We start from the raw sequence: 20,817 nt of genomic DNA, 5'->3' as shown, positions 1-20,817 counted from the left end.
CTCCATTCCCTCCTCCCTCTGTGGGGCATAGGTCAAGAAGCAACACTGGCTAAACCACTAAATCCCTCCCGAAATCAGGAAGTGGGCTCGTCTTGTGCATGCGGGTGTGCACGTGTGTGCGCTTGTGAGCGGAGGTCATGAGAACAGGGTGCAGGGTAAGGACACACATCCCTTGTGGGGGAGGACGTTTGGTGGTTCTTTCAAGGTTTTTCCCAAATGTTGAGTGCATCAGGTCACACAGTTCTTCCATTCTCCCAAAAGGGTCTCTTGCAGAATACCAAATATCCAGAGAGACCTTGATCAAGGTGAAAGTTTGCAGCCCATAAAAAAACACAACTGGGCCTCTTCCATCCTGTTTACCGACTCCAATGCAGGCAAAAAGGCACAAAGAATGTTAACATGACTCGACTCCCTAATGCTCCCACACTGGGGATTCATAAAGGGCTTAGATGGATGGAGCTGGACCACCATGGGCTGTTAAGACCAGAAGTAAATCATGTGAGCATTGTCAATAAATGAAAGTGTCTCTTGTGGATTGGACTCTTAAACACATTTCTGTGTGGGCTTTCGGCTCTGGTATGCATGTAGGGTTACTGATCAACGCAAATCATTCCAGATCTGATCCTAACCCCTTTCAAAAAGGTATGGCAAAAGCTCTCATAATAATTTACTCATGACCATCTCATCCTAACAGTCAGCAGCCACAGTCAGCAGGCCTGGGGCAGCTCTAAGAAAAAGTGCACTTTTACGCTAATTTCTAATGAGAGACAATCATGTGACAACCCAAATCAGCTGACTTTCTCTGGGGGAGCAGTCAGGTGACTCGGCTGTTAGTCCTGAAGAGTTACAGGTTTCATGTGACCTTGAGACTCCAGCTGTGGCGGTTAGAGCCTAGGGAGGAAAGGAAAGGAAGCAGTGCTGAAGCGAAAAGGACAGAGGAAAGCTTACCTTTGACCGGACCGATGTATATTACCTCAGAGGCTAGGATGAAAAGAGAAAGAGTAGAAAAGAAAGGAAAAGAAAGAACCGGAAGAGGAAACAAAAATTATCAAGTGGACAGGCAGAAGATAGTGAAAACTCTACAAGTAGGTAGAAACAGGTGAGACGAGATCGTAGAGAGAAACAAGAATGGGAGGATTTGTAGCGTTTCCATGGTTACTGCCAACTGTTAGCCTCAGAGTGGATGACTCAGTTTACCCCGTTGCAGAGGGAGATCTCCCTGAGACTGGACTAGTGAGGTTCTGTCATAGTCATCCAGCACAGAATGAGGGATTGAAAACGCAGGCGTTGGTCAACCTGACCGAGCCATGCATCCAGAAACCGCAGCACAAATAGAACAACTTCCGGGATTTTCTAAGGGATGCCGTCCAAAAGCCGACACAAAAGATACTTTTCTTTTTTCTTTACTAAAATGACACGTGAGTGAGCAGACAGACGGGGGACATGGGGTTTCCTCAACAGGTTAAGGTTAAAAGAGGTTGAGGCATGGGGTTGTCCGTGTGAACGTAGAAACCATTAGTCATATTCTCCTTTTATAACCTTACTGAAATTGCCCTAACCCATGGAATTCCCCATTTTACTGGCTCAGAAAAGTGGGAAATTCCATGGGTTAGGGCAATTTCTTGCTTGAAGTCTTTTTATAATAACAACAAATAAAATTGGTGAAATTATGAAAAAAAGAAAAGCTACACAGTAAGGACCATGGAACCCTTCTCTCTTCATATCCAGAGGCCATTCAGTGTGCAGAAGCGGCTGCACAGGGGCAGGTGTGATTGCATCGCTGCCTCTCTGCAAAGCCTTGTGATTCCTATCAGGAGATCATGAGTTAGGAGGCCAGCCCTTCCCCACAAGGGACAGAATAACGCCTTACATCTTGTACATGAAACATTCGTCCTCCTGTAGCATGTCACCCGATATGGAGGACACAGGAAGTGTGACTGAAGGGTAAACAGAGTCCTGCACATTCCTGTTGAAACTGTTTTCCTGCACCACTTAGTGCCAGAGGCATCGGCGTAGCTGCCCATGTGATGTAATGATGCACCTTTAGGTGTCCCCTGTTTTCTAACTTAAAATATATACACGAACTGCTGCTAGCTTCAAAGTGAAGCCAAATCAGTACCATTTGTTTTTCTTGACTGAAGCATCGCGACGGTTCCCTTAAGCTCACGCTGATCGTCAGCCCTCTTTGGACTCACGCCAGAGGGCATGTATGCGTTCTGAGCCAGGCCCAAGGAGCCAGCGGACAGCCCAGAGGCCTGGACCGAAGAGACTCCACGCGCACAAAGAGTCCCATTCAGCCGCTCTCATGGTGTTAGCAGTTTTGATTAATGCCAACTCTGTGACAGCAGCACAGACTGTTTTGTCCTGCTCCTCTCGGCTCACATGGTTTTAACTCTCACTGGCGCGACGAGGGGAGGAGGCCCAGGATAGCTGTGCAGCCTGGTTTGGGTTTAAAATGGCAGCGTGACCAACTATGTGTGGAATCTCAACCATTCTCCCTCCTCCCTGCCAAGGAATCGAGAGCCGCGGCTGTAGACATCACGCAGGCCTGAAACTCACACATTCATATTTGGTCACTGGCGGCGGGATGCAGCACCCTGGAGTTATCGCAGCAGTTTTTCGGACCACAAGTGCAATCTAACGCTAAGAAAAAGTCCGAGATGCTCTGTAGCAGCCACGGAAACCTGTTATTCGAAACAAGATCATCCCTTTTCACAATGAAGTACAAAAATGAAACCCAGACGCTCCATAATAAGACCTTTAAATCAGACTTTAGTTTGTTTGGAGCCAAATCGCTTTCAACTCATCAATTATGCATGTAAAGTGCCAAACGTACCTCTTTTAATTGATCATTCCTTTCTACCAACCCATTCAGTTTTGATATTTTAGAGCAAACACTGCAACGAGTCCATTCCATCCATTACTATCCATCCGCTCACCTGATCCGGGGGTCAACAGTGGACCCTGCAGCTCCAGATCGTCCTCCTCCGCCTCCTCCAACTTTTTCTTCTTCTTCTTGGGATCACGGGGCTTACGCAGCAGAGATAGCTCCTCTGGGTGGCGGATATCTGGAGGGGAAGGGGAGCGAGAAAAGTTGACTCCGTGTTAAATTCACCAATTCAATCTTGCCAATGAAGACCACAATAAGTCACTGAAAGCACACAGAGATTTGTGTTTGTACGGGCTTCTAATAAACCACACGAACAATGAGTCTGTAATGGAGATGCAAAAAGAGACATTGAAGAAACTTAAACGGAAAAAGGTTTGGGGTAAAAAAAAAAAAAAAAAGGGGGAGAAGTAGGAGAAAGCAACATGGCTGAGGAGATGTTTTCGGAATGTAGACAGCTGTGGAAAATTGCAAATCCCTTTTCTCAGGGCCCTGACAAATCTTGCTTTAACTGTAATCCCCAACTGAGACAGAGCAGACACGACCAGTATCTCCTTCTTACCCTCCTCCTTCCTGATTTTTCCTCTTAAAAAAAATGTTGATTCATTTATGGAATCTCGTTATCTTCTATCCTTTGGCGTTTTCTTTACAAAACAGTATGTGACCTGTGTGTAAGATCCCAATACAACGACTAAAACAGAGCAGCTTCTCTGCCCTCTCTTTTCCCTCCCTCGGACTCTGAGGCCACAGAGCCATCCCTCGCTAGCAGCAATGGTGATTTAAAATGGGCTTGGGACGGTTCTGATGTATGCAGTGTGTCAGGAATAGAATAGATGGTGCTTGTCTGGGTCCTCAGCTGGATGTGGTTTTCCCAAGACTCTGCCCCGAACCCTCACACAAGCTGATACTTGAGTCTTATTTTGTGCAGGACTACAGCATATTTTTTTTTATCCCCTCATTTTCTCATATCCATGATGGATAGGAAAGGTGTTGCAGGCCAATTGAAGACGTTGCTGATGGTGTTGGCGTACACGGGCGGGAGGAGGAGGAGAGGGAGAGAGAGAGAGAGAGAGAGCGGCTGGGCTTAGTGAGAAAGCTTGTTTGGTTTGTGTAACTAAAGCAAAAGCATTCCAGGAGTTTTAAGAACTACCAGATGGGAGCTCAGCCCCTCTCTCCTCCTCCGCCTCCCTCCTCTCTCATTCTCGCTCTGCCGCAGCGACGAAGCGCAATCCCTGTGCCCTTATACAGCCATGCGAGGTGCAGGCGTGCCGCCGAGTTTCAGCCCCCCCCCACCCCACCCCACCGAGCTGTGCAATACACACATGGTGTCAAACTGTGCGTACGTGAGCCTGGACTGTTTCTCTCGGTGAGGCATTGCAGAAGCATGTGACATTTTACTACAATGTCCTTTTTTAATTTTCATTCTTATGAGCTCACTGTCACCAGGCCCGATATTCAGGCCATATGATCCACGTTCATCCATTATTTCCTATGGAACCGTTGCTTCGGGACATATGATAATGCTCTATAGATCAAATGTGTGGCTCGAAAGTGAATACTTTGGTCACAAAAGCAAACCGTGAGTCAAAACTTTCCTGTAAAAACGATCTGTAGGGTGTCTCTGCCGAATGGCCTGCAGACAAGAGAAGTGGATAAAAGGGTGGGCGTACGGGGAAGAATGAACTAAAAAGTAAGCAGTATGCGTTTGTCATCATTCCCATGAAGAGAGTAGAGATACAGTGGAGATTCCCATGGGAGAGGAAAATAGAAGTTTCTAGACGGGAAATCACTACCTTCAATTTCTGCTGACATCCTCATTCATGTGTTGAATTGCATGTTTGTAGTGATCATTTAAGAATAAGGATTCGGAGGAAAAAGACCGCTACTCGGCTCACCACATACTTGCGGCCGGTCTCAGCGGGAAGAGGAAGGTGGGGGGGGGGGGGGGGGGGTGACGTTAGAGCGCCTACAGAAGCTCGGTGGGTTTCCATTAGCAGAAACGACACCTCAGTCAATGAGACCCACATCATCCATCCCGCTGACACGGGGCAGTAACCAGGACTGGGCCCGAGCAGCAGGGGTTGACTGAGAGCCAGCGAGGTCCACTCCTCGGAACACATGATTCACTGCAGTGAGTAAGGCCAACCGCGGAAGAATCACAAACACCGTCACTCTAATTTTACAGCACCAACGTCTACCGTACAAGAAGTTTGAGACCCTACATGGACAAAAAAAAAGAAAAAGAAAGTTATTTCACCTTGTTTTTTTCCATCTGCAAACTCCATGTTCTGAAGAGGTACTCATTGGGCTATAAGGCTGACTGATCAATACTCAAAGAGCTATGAAAAGCATTTGTTCCATGGATGACTAATTAATAGGAAGGGGGGTAAATGGATCTCTCCTTCAGTCCGGCGGGACAATGCTAATGACAACAACAACAACAACAATCTAAAAAGGTGGAGATGTATTTTATGGTTATGTTAATAATTTAGCTGATGGCAAGTACAGTGAAGTCATGCTTTGGCATTCAGGGAGAACTTCCAAGACTCAGTGGCTCAAAATAAAAGGAGAAAAGACATAAATAGATCTTAGTGTCAGAGCTAGTAGATACAATCCAAAAGGGCCCTCAGAAACGGTGCAATTGCCCTTTAATTTAGGGGTTGGAGCCGAGGAGAAACTGCACTCCTGTGTTATGACAACAGAGGTCGGCTCACTCGGGCCAGTCCAGCAGACCACAGGTTGATGTGCCATAAATCTGTTGGACCAAAACGATAGAGGAGCAGCAGGCACACACACACACACACACACACACACACACACACACACACACACCTTCTGCGCAATACGCCTTCTCAACGTTAATAACAAGCTCTTCCTGCTGTGTTCTTCCTGGCCTCTGGTACCAAACACACACTACAGGTGAGAGCTTCCAAAATAAGTTGTTGACAAAAGAAATGTTCAAAAATGTTGTTTTGCTACTACGAACGGAAATCCCTAATTCCCTTTCTTCGCTATCAAATGAGCAGCGCAGCACAGGAAGTAAGAGCAGCCAAATGTAATCAGGGGTGCAAACAGGAGTGATCTTCATGTATGTTGGTGCATGTCCCAGATGGACTGTGTCTGTGTCAGGACACAGCTGCCATGGACATGGGAGAAGTACAGCGCTGATAATTGGTTTCATACTTTTATCTTTGAGGGGTATGCTGATTTTCTATGCTTTTTCCACTCACTGACAGAGAGCTGTGCTAAAAATTAAATTAAAGCTGACTGTTGTCCAGTTTGGACGGACATTGTCTCTTCCTGTCCCGTCCGATTCTCTATTCTGCTCTGTTCACATGGAGTCAGCAGAAAAACTTTTTCAGGAAATTGTAAAACTCAAAAAGTTACCCAGATAACAAAACTGGCTTCCAGGCCCGTGCGGACGTGGGTCAGCCAGGTCTGCTGCCACATCCAGCTAGCTAGCTAAGAAGCTACTTCTCGCACGCATTCGTGCAGCACAACAGCCACGGACAACATCTTGTGACATCCGGGCACGCGCCATGTCAGCCAAAAGCACTTTGTCCTGGATTTCTTGGAAGCTGAAATAGATTTACAGAAGCAGCAGACACATTCCTTACTGGGCCTGCTTCGCCCCCCCCCCCCCCCCCCCCCCCGCAGCTTCTGTTTCCAAGAACAAAGTATTTTGGCGTATTTACACTAAAAGAAATGTGTTATTTGGACCTTTCATTTCATGGATCTTCTTCTCCACTTGAGGCGGACACCAGAAGGCCGTAACGCACCGTTTTTTGCGCGATCATTTTGCAGGTACATTCATTTTTTACAAATATTTTAGAGCAAAATAGCAACATCCCATTGAAATGAAACAGTCTTGAATAGTCTGAACCAAGACGACTGAAAACTCGTTCGAGCCTTGACAAAGTCAGTGTGTGCTAGATCCACTCATTCCTTTCACAATAAAATCCCTAAACATATACGTTTTGGTGGCCTTTCTCCCCATGTTGCCTACCAGGTCTTAAGAGGAGGCAGGCTTAGAGAGCGGGGACCGAGCTGGGGGAAAAGGTCACTGGGGCCCGGTGTGTGTGACCTCTGACACGACATCCTGGTGCCAGTGATGGCAGATACCGATGTGTGTGGCCGTTGGGTGTTTCATAGACCACGGGGTGGGGGGGAAGTTAAATTTGGACTTGATACGAGTGGAAGAGACAGCAGGTAAGCAAGACGTCTGTGTTATAAGCCCGAGGCACAGTGATAATCTCTGTTTACTAAACATTGCTGTGAGACCGATGGAGCCCAGGTTCCAAGGACATGACTCCACAGACGACGGTGGACTACCGGTGAGGGGAGACGTGGCTCCAGCTTGCGGAGCTCAGAGTGTGTTTAATAAACACAACAAATTGCAAGGGACCAAAAACAAAAGGAGGGAAGGACATGATTGGCTTCGTTTGATGTAGAGCCCTTTTAAAAAAAATAGTCTTACAGGGAGATGTTTTTGGTTCAGCGGCGTGGGCAGCTTCTGTGGGGCCGAGGAAAAAAAAAAATTCCCCACTGCTGTACACTCGCTCCCATGAGCCTCTGCCGATCCGTCGCACCACGTCTCGCATTTGCTCGATGACCCTTTCCCACATCTCGGTCTAGCGTTACCGACGCTTCTCCGCCAGCTGCCGTGCAAACGAGTCAGCCGCTCCACTTACTGAAGGTCTTGCAGATGTCGGAGACAGCCTTGAAGACGCGGTCCGAGAAGTTGACCTTGACCTTCATGTGCTTCATGTTGGGCAGCTGCAGGCGCAGCAGCTTGTGCTGCGGCGTGAACAGCAGCCGGGCGTCGGCCTGGATGCCGTACTTGTCCAACGTCCAGTGGGTCTTCAACAGCCACGTCTTCTTCTTCTCCCACCACAACGCGTGGTCGGACCAATCCTTCTTCACGTCTGCGGAGGGGCAAAGAAAATGTGGATGAGTCTCGAGAGATTAATGCTGAGATGCAAGTGAAAAACACAGTGGAAAGAGTGAAGTTACAAGCACCCTTTGCTAAAGTGCCATCGGCCATCTTGGTTGGGAGGGTTTCATCTATCGACAGCAAGGTGGAAAGTGTAATTCAATCGGTCTTCATCCATCACACTGTACTGACCTGACCTCAAAATATGTCCCTCTGGGGCAGAGGGTCAGATTTGGGGTGAAAGGGAGATAGGACAAGGGAGGGAGGGAGGGAGGGGGTGGGGTGATGTCAAAGTGAGAAGGAGGAGACGGCAGAGTGTGTGAAAGACGCCGCCGTTTGTGTGACACCGCGGGGATATCGGGTTCATACCTCCCTCTTTGTTCAGAAGTCACACTGGTGTCCCCCCCCCCCCCCCCCCCAAACACACAAGCCACCCAAAACCACACATCGCTCCCAGGCTCTCTCTCTGCAGGGGCTCAGAAACAATGGGTACCAATCTGTGGTCTCATGGTGTGTGTGTCTGACTTCAAGGGGAAGGTGAAAACCGCAGGGATTGGGGGGGGGGGGGGACTCAAAGCAGCTGTTTCTACGGCTCACCTTGCTCCGGTTTCTATACGAGTAGCGCTTAACTACTGGTTTGAGCCGGCCAAAACTGATTAAAAATAATCAACTTCATAACACTTCATAACATCCACGTCAGAATAAGGCGTCTATGATTGTTGAGGGAGTGAATACACCTTTAGTTTTAGGCCTATTATACTTTCAGAGCCCCCCCCCCCCCAACTACCAGAGTACATGCAGTGATGTCATTACTTCTGCAATAATCCAGGAAGGCACTTCCCAAGGCGGTGTCTCATTTCCTCCACCCACATACTCCTTCATTGCTTCTCCAGCTTGTCCTGTGTCTCTCTTTCAGACTCATTGTGTCCGGCCACAGATTCATAACAGTAGATCTGAACTGATTCCACTGCTATACTGCATTGTCAGCAAGAGTTTAAAAAGGCGTGTACCCAGATTTGGGATTCATAAAAAATATCTGCCTTCATTTATTATGTCGAGTACCTCAATACTTCACTGTACAGTTCATCAATTACTACTTTAGACAAAAAAAGCAGAAAAAAGAATGGTTGGCTTTTAGCTTGGACAAGGTTGTTATCTTTTTGATTCTGTAAGATTTCAATATAACATTTTAATGATTTTTTAGAACAGCAGCAGAGTTACATTTCAGAGGTTTTAACCACTAATTTCTTGAACTTCAATAAATAAACTAAATATAAGTCAATAAGTATATTCCCTCATCAAACTTGACCATCTTTCCATTGACAAATTTGTTAATTCATCGTTGGATCAGTATTTTTATCTCTGGGGGATAAAGAATTAACCAAAGTATATATCCTTAGGCCCACAAATCATTGTATAAAGTGTAAATGAAGGGTGAACATGGTGAAAAAAGACAGGCAAGAGCCTCATTAAGAAAAACATCTACTTTATATTCATGGCCAGTAGCACATTATCTAATGTGGCATCAATACATTACATCTACGGATTACAGGGGGAAGAACGCCGCTATGAATGGAATAAATTACTCTTGGATAATGGCGAGCAGGCAGCAGATAGGAGACACGGCAGCTCAGATTATTCCCATCACATCGGAAGACGAATACGGTAACAATGTCGAAAGTGAGGAGAACTTGAATATTGGCCTTTATTGACATATTTCATCTGCCAAACTGGTGTCATGGTAACCAAAACCTTGAGTGGCTGTTTCTTAACACAGCGGCTATCCTTATGCACTGTTGACCTTGTCCTGCTGACCCTTTCTAACAGCTGAATGAATGGGATTAGCCGATTTGCTTCCCGGTTCTGAGGAGCCCAAAATGCTGTTATGCGAGTAAAGACCGCTGGGATGAAGAATAAATTACACTGATTGATTAAAATGGGGAAGAACATTTTGAAAGAAGAGTGGCCACCCAGCATCTCCACGCAGACGTCATTGTGAAGGCCCTGGGGGGCCATGTGGATGGGTTTGGGGAGGACTTGTTTGTCGAGCTGTTGGGTGCTGTACCTTTTACTGCGTGGACCAACACTTGGCACCTATGAGAAAACATTCCAAGCTTTCTTTCAGAGAGCCTGTGTGTGAGTTACTCCAGCAGCTTCGAGGGGGGGGGGGGGGTTGTGGCTGTCATCGCTCCATTCTGATGCATCAGCTGCGCAGAACAACTTCATTGCTACCATCAGCCAAACTGCTCCCTTAAGTACACTGTGACTATTAAAGCATGAAATAATGAGAGGGAGTAAGGAGAGGGAAATAGAAAATAGATCTGAATGTATTTTCATAACTCTGCTCACAGTCCCCCCCCCCCCCCCCCCGCTGACAACCTTGTAATTTCTGGTGTCTGGAAGCAATGCAGAACGGCTAGTATTAACATTTGGGCCCTCCGCTCCTCACCACAGGCCGCGTTCTACAGGAACGTCCTCATACGCAGCTCGCATGACCACCACACCGTGGAAAGGCATGAATAGCCGCCTAAGATGGTCCAAGTTGCCCTCAACGTGCTCCCCGTTTCCATGTCCCCGCCCACCCCTCGATGGACATATGCGTTCCCTCTGCTCGCTTGTGTCATTACGCGGTGGTTCGATGTGCTGTGATTGGACAAGGGCAGCTTGCGTGGCGTCCATTGGGTTCTTTCAGCAACAAGCTGGTAACTCAATCCACGGAGAGGGAGGGGCCACCGGCTTCTCCGGGCTAAAAATACAGCCTGCCAAGCCTGACGTAATGCGGCAGCCAGAGGCCTAAGTAATTGGGTACATGAAATGTGGACCCACAGCCCCACAATAGAGTGATGTGCGTGTGTGCGCACAAGGAGAGCTTGAAAGACAAGGAGAGAGGGTGGGGGGGGGGGGGCAGAAGAGGAAAACCATGTTTTATGACCTCTGCAGGATGTGAAAGATGATACCGATCGTGTGTGTGTGTGTGTGTTGGGGAATCGTGGAGGGAGGGTGTTTTTATCCATCCATTAACTACATTAGTTCGATGTGTGTGTATGCTTTAACAAGCTAAATGAATCCATAAATTCTGTCAAACTGAGTTATTTTCATTCACCACCATCAGAGCTCTCCCTTTGCGTTGAGCACCAGACACCACAGCGTGAAATCCTGAATATTCATTCTGAGTCCTACAAAGCAGTTAAAAGAAAACGCCAAGAGCGCTTAAGATACTGTATAGAAGGCTTTAATTGCTCCTCCTTCCCTCTCCATCACTCGTCTTGGCCGTCTCAAGCCAGAGGATCTGTGGTGTTTACATTATGAGGCAGCTATGTTTATGGAGGCCCCACTGCGAGGGGGAGGGGATGGGATGACAGAAGAGACGGTGAGAAGGACGGACCAAGAGGGATGGGGAGGATGAGCAGAGGACAAGGGAGGAGCTCCTGGCGGGACAAAATGACTGCGACTTAGCAGGCAAGCGTGAGGCGGAGGGACACAAGTTTACATGCAGCTTCCAATTTAATTGCATGAAATGTGAACGCTGCCTCCATCAAGTCAAAGATGGACAGAATGCATCTGCTGACTCTCAGCGGTCTGCCTTATAGTTTTATGGTTAAATGGTCAAATCAGAATACGTGGCGTCTCTTCCTAGATGAGGCTTCCACGTGTTACATTGTGTACACTGTTCTTAGGTGCATGATTTCCATCCGGGTAGTCCAGTCCCAAATCTTAATACAGCGGTTGCGGAAAAATAACAGCAGACCGTACGTTTGAAAATGATCGTCCGCCTGCTTGTACGCTCGCTTTAAAAACTACATTTTCTTTGAATTGCTTGTGTGTTCACGCGATGGTTTGCGATACTCCGGCATGAGATTCACAAGGTTGTCGGCGCTTCCCCTATTTGCCACGAAGCCTTGATAACGACCGCGGAGGGTACGATGGTTCTACGCTCAGCTGTCGGACCGTTATGGGGACGCCACCGACGTACTCGTCAGCGATGCTACGCACTCTAAAATAGCAAGCGTGAGTTTGGAAGGGCTGAAGTTGAGACACAGCATCGGTTGATTGGAATCAAGTAAAAGGAAATACGATAGACACCATCTTTAGAGTTGATTTTATGAGCAGTTAAAGTGCTAATGATGAATGAGAAGAACACATTTCTAAATTGAAGCCTGGCGCTGCCCTTTGGACTAAAAAGCAATTCAGTCTTGCTGTTGCATGAGCACTCAATGACTCATATCTACTAACTATTTAGCTTCATACGGCAAAGCAGCAACAGTCAGCTGACACCTGAAGCCATCATTGATGGAGGCGATTTAAGAGCGAACACGCTCTCCGTTGCGCTTCAGAATGAGCATCAGCATGTTTTGCGATATCTAAGGCCCCTCTGTGCACAGGGTTGTCATCCTCAGACATCGGTTGATGAAAACAACAGCTGGGTGAGGCCGGTCATGCCGTTTCCTTGGTGACTCCTGGCTGACGCTGCGGGGGAAGTGGTGCGAGGCGACAACTTGTTTTCATACACAAACAAAAAGGACGACCGGCAGATTCTCTCACACACACAGACCTTATTAACCCCTACAGCATGAAAGCCTTGCTTGTTCTAAATATATTCCACATCTGAGGTGAGGTGAAGGTCGATATTGAAAAGGAAACCCAAAGGACGCAAGTAAGATTAAGTAAGATCTACTGTAAATAGTCTTGAGATACTCACTCGCTTGCACAGTCGACAAGTTAGTATCAACATCAGATTCTCTCCCCCCCCCCCTCCCCCGTGTATGAAATAAGCTTGATAGAGACAGGTGAGGACAATAGCGGGGTTGCTGACGCATGTGATAAAAGTAACGCAGGATTGCAAACTCGTCTCTGGTCTTGGGGTGCATGTTAAACAGACGCAGCGGTTCAGTCTTTCACACGAACAAGAGTGTGCGACACCAGCCACTAGCGCTGGCCATCGATTATACAAAAACAAGGTACAATACCAGTTCGCCTTGAATTGATAAAGGAAACCAATAGAGGGCTTCATTCATCCCATCAACTGGGTCCCTTTTGGGCGAGCTAAACGGCGCCAAACTGCACGCAGCTCATTCGGCGCCGACAACGCCGACCAGCGCCGCATTGCGGGCGGAACGCGCCACGCCCCCCCCTCCGCCGCAGAGCCTATTTCTGTCAAATATTATACACCAACTCAGCTTCCTGCCAATAGCAAATCAAAACAGGCCCATTTATCTGGGTCATTAAATATGCAAAAATAAAACGTCAGAACCCTTTCAAGCTGTCACACTTTACCCGATAGAGCTTTTAGACAAGGAGACACTGTAGAAATAAAACCTATTTGTCGAGGTCGCGGTGTTGGCGATACACCGCTCACGTAAGTGAGAGATCAATTAAGGTCATCTCTGTGGACGTTGTGGCAGACGGATATTGATTGCATTTAAAATAATTATACTGCCACTTCTACCGTACCACATACAGACAAACGCAGCCTACTTGTATTTTTCTGAGAACGAGACGGCGGTTGATTGGACATTGAATACACAAAAGACACAAACCCAAAGTGTTTGAGGATGATTCCGGACTATTCTCCAGGGGAAGCCCCTCTTAAATGGGACGATACCCAACCTTTGTTGCATCGTGGTTTAAATCGGTTAACCCGACGGCTCCAAAAGGATGAGATCAGCCCGGTTTGCTACAACTGAGGTCGACGGGCGATTCGGCCAAATCAAGGACATTTTCTCATTGTGGGACATCCAGCCCGTTAGAAGAGGAGAGTGCAACAGGCTCCGAAGCATTAGGGGAGGCCATGAGGGATAGTAGACAAACCTCCTAAGAGACCGTTTGTATCCATTTGTGTCATAAAACAAAACACAGCCAAACAGTTGGGGGTGAGCCCCTCCCGTCCTGACACAGCTTTATACGATTAAGTGTTCGGGGACCCGGTGAAATAACGACGTTACAGAAACTCCGGGACTAAGATCAATGGAGCAGAAAGAAAATATTCATCAGTCCTTCTACCCATGAGTACATCCTGCCAGACGTCCCCTCAGGACAGGGACGAGCCGCCCCACTGACGCATCTGTGAGTCAAACAGGAAGCTCAGTGGCTTCTCGCTGAATATGTCTAGAAACCTTTTGGACAGCTTTCTTTGGTTCAATGTTTGGACACAATTAGCTCATTTATTAATATGTGATAGAATTGTACATTTAGTTCTTTGTTGTACTACTGGGTAGAGCAATTTGAAGATAAGATCTTCTGCCTGGCACCCCAGGAAGGGGAGAAGACAAAGAGCAACAGGCTTACGATTCACCTGTGAAAGTTTGTCTGTATCTTCCTTATGTGGATTTGTGTCCACATGTTCCTGAAAGCACCATCTTCACTTGACATTTGGAGCATCACGCAGCTGATACTTTTCCCACAGGACCCTTCACATGGAGGGGCTTCATTGAAATGCTTACAAAAATGTCAAGGTTGAGTTTATTTCAGCTTAACCAAAACCGCTCCTCGAACGGTCTGCGCGTACTTGGTCGAATAGCACAACTTTACCTACACAGCTGCATTCTTTCATTGAGATGTCCAGTAGATTGCAGAGAGCAGCACAATCACTGTAGCATCTTGCTGGTGAAACAGGAAAGCTCTGGGCTGGGCAGGGTCGCTACTTAGGCTAACTACTTCCTGTCCAGAGAGATTAGAGGGCTGGATGATCACGCGGGCTGCAGGGCCCGTTTCTCACTTCAAAATGCCAGACATTGAGTGTGGCTCCACGGCCCCCAATCAATGAGGCTCATTACACTCGGCGATACATCTGTGCCCTGAGTAATGGGCAGCCGATGCGAGGGGAGGGAACGTGGACATCCATCCAATAGATCTCCCACTCTCCTGGTGAGCGACGTTGGATGTGCGGAGATGTTCACAGCGCTCCTGTCATCGAGACACATGCGACTGCGGTATCTCATCTGGCCCTCTGTAGGGACTGAAATATCGTTTTTTCCCTTCAGCCCAACACGGCCATTACCTTAATAAAATGAGAAAAGAAACAGCAAGCGACACAGAGGGGCAGGAAGGCGGGAATGCAAGGAAGGCACATTAAAAAAAAGCCCAGAGGAAGTTTGGCATCCGGTGTTAAAACGCGTCTGTTTCCTAGTGAAACCTCCATTGTCCCATCCGAAGCTATCTGCCTGCTCGCGCCACAGCAGACACCATCTCCACATCGCAAAAAAAGGGACGCAGAGTTCAAATAGCTGACAGCGTTTCTCGAAAAATCAAAGCCGCTGAGAGGAAACATTAAAATAACTTGTAGGTCAAGTCTTATTGAACATTATGACTTTAACTTCCCGTTTTGCCAGATGTGCCTCGGGGGTGGAAACCAAAAATGTCGGTACTTTTGACGCACATATGTAGGTCATCGCAAATGCAAATCGCACGTTTGCCGTGGAGCGGCAGCAGAAAGAAGCGCAGGCGCCTCGCTGGAAACAACCACTCGCACCGTCCAGAGTCACTGCACCCATTAGTTTGCGTGAGTTCTATTTATGGAACACCGAACAGTCGGAAAGCACGAAACCTGGTTCAGAAATCACGAGAAAGGGAACAATGTGTACCTTCATGCTTCCCGTGTAGGGGAGGGGGGGGGGAGGGGCCTGGACGAGTAAACCGTGTCAAACCTTAAGAAATGGCTGCCACAAATATAATAAGAACAAATGAAGAGAGAAAATGGGATACTCTGAATACACAAATAGAAGAAGCGGGAGGGAGAGGGAAGGGTGGGAGTTGACAAAGGTGGGGGGGGGGGGGGGGGGGGGGGATGAAGCAGAGACTCCAGCAATGACGGCAGCCACCAGAAAACAACATGCCAAACGCTGGAAGTCATTTCCTGTCTCATCGAAGACTTTTTATGGAATTTAAGCAGCGTCACAGCGGGAGGAGGGATACGGAGTGAATCGTTATCTAAAAAAAGAAAAATCATAAACTGCGCTTTCCCCCTAAAGGGAGTCTAAAATAACAAGGCCTTAGTGTGAAACATTGATAGCTTACTGTAAACAACAGTTTAAAGTTTGAAATCAATGTAAAGTAGTAACAATCCCTTACAAATCAAATAAATGATGCGCAATATTTCTTTTCCCGACCAAACAGCAATGTTAGCTTTTAGAGGGGTAGCAGGAGTGATGGTGGGCAATGAGGGCTGAAAGGATCACAAGGGGGGGGGGGGCAGCGGGCGGTCAATCAGCTGGCCTTAAATACTGCTCTTTTGGAGGGTTGCACGGGAAATGGAAGCGGCGTTCGCTGCGGTGATCAATAGCTAAGTGCCTTCCTGGCATTTGTCTATTTAATCCATTATCGAAAAGGCCACTCGAGCCGGCAATGTGGACGCAAGACCGGCAGCGCACAGGAAGCAGAAGAAGAGCCCCACGCAAACCCACGGAGGACATGAACGGAAGGCTTTTACTGAATTACTAGAAGGACAAAGAGAGAGAGAGAGAGACACTTGTCATAGCGCCGGGGGGAGGGGGGAGGAGGTCCTCTCAATGTTAGACTGATGCATAGGCTTGCCCGTGCCAAAAACTCTGTGGCATCCGCGTGCGCCTTCTCACGGCGCCATGCACATGTCCAGTATGCACTGGGTTCATGCATAGTGGGTGTGCGTGGAGGCCTTTTGGGTGGTGTTCAGTGACGGTGGTGCAGCGCCGGGGGGGGGGTTAGATCCTTTAGATCTCGCTCATTTGTAGAGATTGTGATGCAATCGGAGGTTACTGGACGGCTACCCACAAACAAAAGTCGCTAGTGAAATCACGATTAAGATATTATGTCTGCAGACAAATTTGAAAATATGAGCTCCGTCCCAAATGATCCATTGCAATCAGAAATCACATCGCCGCCTGTTCCCAATGCAAAATAGTGTGTTCCCTGCCGTGTGTGGCCATGTGGAAAACCCACGTTGCCGACGGATTAATGATTACAGCGGATAGCGACGTGTTGACTGAGGGTAGGAGGCCGAAATGAAACGCCCCCAAACTTACTTTGGGAAAACACTCAGAGAGCAGTTTAACGGCAGCTCTGGTCCTCGGCACGAGGGTCGATTACCTTCAGGCACGCTACACTTAGCTCACGTGACTACAATCGTCGGGAGGGAAGTTGAATATGTGTGAGAGGAGTTACAGTAATTAGTTTTGTATGTCCAATGTACAGTCTCATCCTTTTGTTTTTTACTTTGGTGCAACAACAACAACAAGCCAAACATCTTCGGCAAATCAAAACTATTGTCAACTGGACGCCATGATTTCAAACAGCCACAATGCACAAACGTCATCGCAAATAGCTACATCCTTAAAGGAAAGGAAACAGATATTAGGACAAAGGAAAACAACAGCAGAACAGTCAACTTCCTTCACTCCACGTTGTTGGTGAACAGCTTGTTGATACGGACGGAATGGATTACTCCAACTAAATAAATACAAAAGACTTCTCTCCACATCCAGAAAGGTCACACCCTTCAACAAGGACTGTAAGCGTAAACACAACTCAAACAGCGGATAAGGCCGGGGGCGGCCCCTGGCGTTGGCGCCCCATTGATACCCGCCGTGCCAGTGGCGGCCCGCGAGGAGCGCCGACGCCGCTCGGCATCGGGGCGACCGCGGGGGAACAAAGACCTCAACCATGTGGCGCTCGTCCAGGGGAGCTAAAAACGGGACCACGGAGGCCTGCAGGAATGCCGAGCGGTCGAGCCCCGTCAACACACAACACCGTCACTCCCAAACGGTAGCGCCACCAGTGAACGTCCCCCAGCCCTTTCATGAAGCAGGGCAGTGTTCAAGGGACTGGAACAGACGACCCTTATGCTTACATTCACCCAAACACGTCAAGTGCGTGACTGCAGCTACAGAACAGTGAATGATACAGTCGGGGGTGGGAGAGGGCTGTGTGTGGTTTCTTTATACCTCGGGTTACTGACCCATATACCCTGCAGGGTAACAAAGAGGAACATTAACCCCTGAGAAGGAAAGTCCACAAACTCGTATGAGGCGTTTTGAGCTGATGTCACGCAACGAAAGGTCAAAGACTGATAACTGCTCATTGTGTTTGTACAATAAGAAAATGCATTTCAGCCAACAGGTTTCCTTGTGTGCATGAAAGAGGACAATTCAGCTTGCTCCTAACCTCTAATTTCATACGTTTCCAGTTTCTGTGGCAGAAAGCATGCTTTTAAGTTCCAAGGCCTGACAGTTGGAGAGTGTCTGTTCGTAACTTGGGCCAGTGTTGAGAAACAGTTTGCATGCTTGCATAGAAGTGTGTGGCATCCACTTGGAAGAATCTCTCCCCCTCTCAAAAAAAAAAGAGGTATTTATTGCTCAACAAATACAAACCGATAACACCAGTCTGCCATTGACACAAGCTACAGGGACATGAGGTCAAATGAAAAGCCATTCATTACTGCCAACCATATCCACCCTATTGAATGCATCACAAATCTGCCTCACAGTGCACCGCTGTCACGTCTATTGTGTCCAAATGAGTCACCTGAGACTAAGATCTGAAGCCCCGCTGTGGCCCCTAGACGGCAGCAGCCTGAGTGCAAACATCCATCCATACATACATACATTACATACATACATACATACATCCATACATACCTAGCTTCTCCACGAGTTTGAGCATGACTCCGCCGATGTGGATTTCCCCAGTGACCCTCAGCGACACGTCCCTGTGGAGGTCGGTGACGTGCATCTTCAGCTCCCACGTCCCGTCGGCGTAGCAGCCGTCGGGCATCCGGATCCCGTCCAGGGCCATCCTGCCAAACAGAACCACGCGGTCAAGAGGGGAGAGACGGGGCTGAGGTTCTGTCACCCTGGAGCGAAACCTTTTGACCCGTCTTGGGAGGGGATAAGTGTGGCGCGGTGCCCATGCATGCGGTGGCTTGAGAGGGAACTGTAGTGGATGTAGATATCAATGGCGTGGGCACTCATGGGAGGTGTGTAACAGTAGATGTACTCAAGTATTGTTCTCGAGCCCAGTACACTACTCATTTCTAAATAGCACACCCAAGCATGAATACTCTGTTGCATTTACAGTAACTCACAGTTTGAAGATTAATGTTGTACTTTCAAAATAGTGGATTAGTTCAACAAATGGAAGCGATGGTATGAAATGGAATTGCATCTAGGAGGGTTTGGGGAGGGGGACAAAGTGACAATAGAGGCAGTCGTCATCATGCAGTGCGTCAGTCAGCAGACTATACATGGTCAGGACTACTCAACCGGGGACTGATGTGCAATGTGTGGAGGAGTTTTGAGAAGTCTTAAAAAGTAGCTGTGATGGTCTGACTGTCTTGGTGATGTCATCAGGATTACGGTATGTCACCGGGAGTACACATTCATAATGAAAAGCCAGCCCTACAGATCCGGTGTGGAGTTTTTTTGTACACTGGGGGAACTTTGCTTTTGGCAACAACACCAAAAAAAAAATCACAGACAACGTAATGAATTTGCGTTTAGCTACGTTTCTCCACAATACACTGGATTTGAACTACAATTGATATCAAATAGTTGGCTAGTCGGTGTATTTTGACGTGTTGCTCGTCATGGAGCATTCTGCGATTTCTTCTTTCACTCCATCCAAGTGTGACGTACTTCCTCCAACATTTGAATACAATTATGAAATACATCACCACAGTGTTGGCAGATGCGATATTTTAGCCCGCCTAAGCAAATGTGAGCTTCATTGACGGCTTCGGAAAAATTAAATAAAAAAGGAATAAAAAAGGCAACAAACAAACAAGACGATAACAAATTATTTTTCTAAAAAAAAGTTACATGACTGTTGCACGTCTGTCATTATTCTTTGACCCGGTGGAATCGACACACAGCGCAAACAAAAGGCTCCGATACAAGTTCAATAAGGACCTTTAGCAGCTATTATATGTTCGGGTCTGTTCACCTGTTAAAAGGGAAATAACGGTAAAAAAAAAGGGGCACGGTTCCAAACAGGCGCACGATGGAGGTTTTAGCAGCTCTCCTCGCCTACATGCTCCCTCGTTCCCTCGCTCGCTCACTAGAGCCGAAGTTGAAGCAGAAAGAGGGTTTCAAGTCGAAAGAAAACACGCTGAAAACGGACAAACGGGTAGTGAATTAAAGCGCGGGTTGCGTGTAGCAGAAGCAGGAGCCGCAAAAAGCCCACCGGAGAGGCGACATGTTCAGAAGTCACAGCAGATTTGAATCTGTGCACTCACCTTCACAAAAGACGGAAAGGAAAACACTAAAAAAAAAAAAAGAGTCGACTACGCGGTAACAAAACAAGTTGCCCCTCTCCTCGCCTCCTTCTTTAAATCATGTAGACCGTCTTCCGTGGACAATGAAAAACGGAAAGAAATCCCCGAAGAAGTCGCCGGAGAAGTGAAGTATCCCCAAAGGTTTTCCCCCGCAGGCTGTGGGCTTAATGGAGTCCAGCCGCCTCTCGTCCTCCCTCCTTCTCTCCAGCAGCGTGTAACGTCACTGCTCCAGTCCCACTTTTCCTTTCATACTGGGAGCTGCTTCTGGTCCCCTACTGGCCCCGCTGCCTCACACACACACACACACATACACACAAAACACACACACACATGAAACACACACATCTTTTAGGAGGGGTACTGAGAGTGGAAACGTGTAGGTTGGCCCTTTTTTCCCTCCGTATCGACGCAAGTCATTAAATAATTGGTCTGATAGTAATAATAATCTAGTCATTTTAAAACAGCCAAAAATAAAAAACGTGTTTTCAACATTTACATATATTTATATACATACATTTGTTTTTTCATTCACAGTAATCATTGCATCATTTAATTGAAGGTAATCCGATTGTGAATATGTAATCTTTGGGCCTTTAGTAGTTATCACACTGAGATGTTTAAACAGTATTTTCCTTGGCATACAAAAATAACATACCATTAAGAACTATCTGCCACATACAGTTGTTCGTTTGGGTGTTAATACCCCTTTTGTCTTTGTGGAAATTATGAATAAAATAAGTAAAGTATACCAGAGAC

The 20,817-nt window shown here is 47.4% G+C and overlaps 1 protein-coding gene across 4 annotated transcripts in view; it reads right to left on the bottom strand.

The window, feature by feature from the left end:
• fermt2 (FERM domain containing kindlin 2) overlaps nucleotides 1-20,327 on the bottom strand; it is a 31,761-nt gene extending 11,434 nt beyond the window's left edge. For 2 of the 4 annotated variants that reach the window (XM_037486641.2, XM_037486643.2), the window contains exons 1-5: nucleotides 20,023-20,327; nucleotides 18,428-18,585; nucleotides 7,579-7,812; nucleotides 2,940-3,068; nucleotides 949-981 (exon numbers count right to left, since the gene is read on the bottom strand). In XM_037486641.2, coding sequence (XP_037342538.1) covers nucleotides 949-981; nucleotides 2,940-3,068; nucleotides 7,579-7,812; nucleotides 18,428-18,584 — 553 coding nt within the window. In that variant the 5' untranslated portion in view covers nucleotide 18,585; nucleotides 20,023-20,327. The remainder of the gene's footprint in view (nucleotides 1-948; nucleotides 982-2,939; nucleotides 3,069-7,578; nucleotides 7,813-18,427; nucleotides 18,586-20,022) is intronic. The other 2 variants (XM_037486644.2, XM_037486645.2) reach the window with 1 other exon arrangement.
• Nucleotides 20,328-20,817: the final 490 nt, after the last annotated feature.

The sequence above is a fragment of the Pungitius pungitius genome, chromosome 14, assembly GCF_949316345.1.
Source record: "Pungitius pungitius chromosome 14, fPunPun2.1, whole genome shotgun sequence".
Lineage (NCBI taxonomy): Eukaryota > Metazoa > Chordata > Actinopteri > Perciformes > Gasterosteidae > Pungitius > Pungitius pungitius.
The sequence above is the reverse complement of the archived record's forward strand: the minus strand, read 5'-3'. Positions and strand labels throughout refer to the sequence as shown.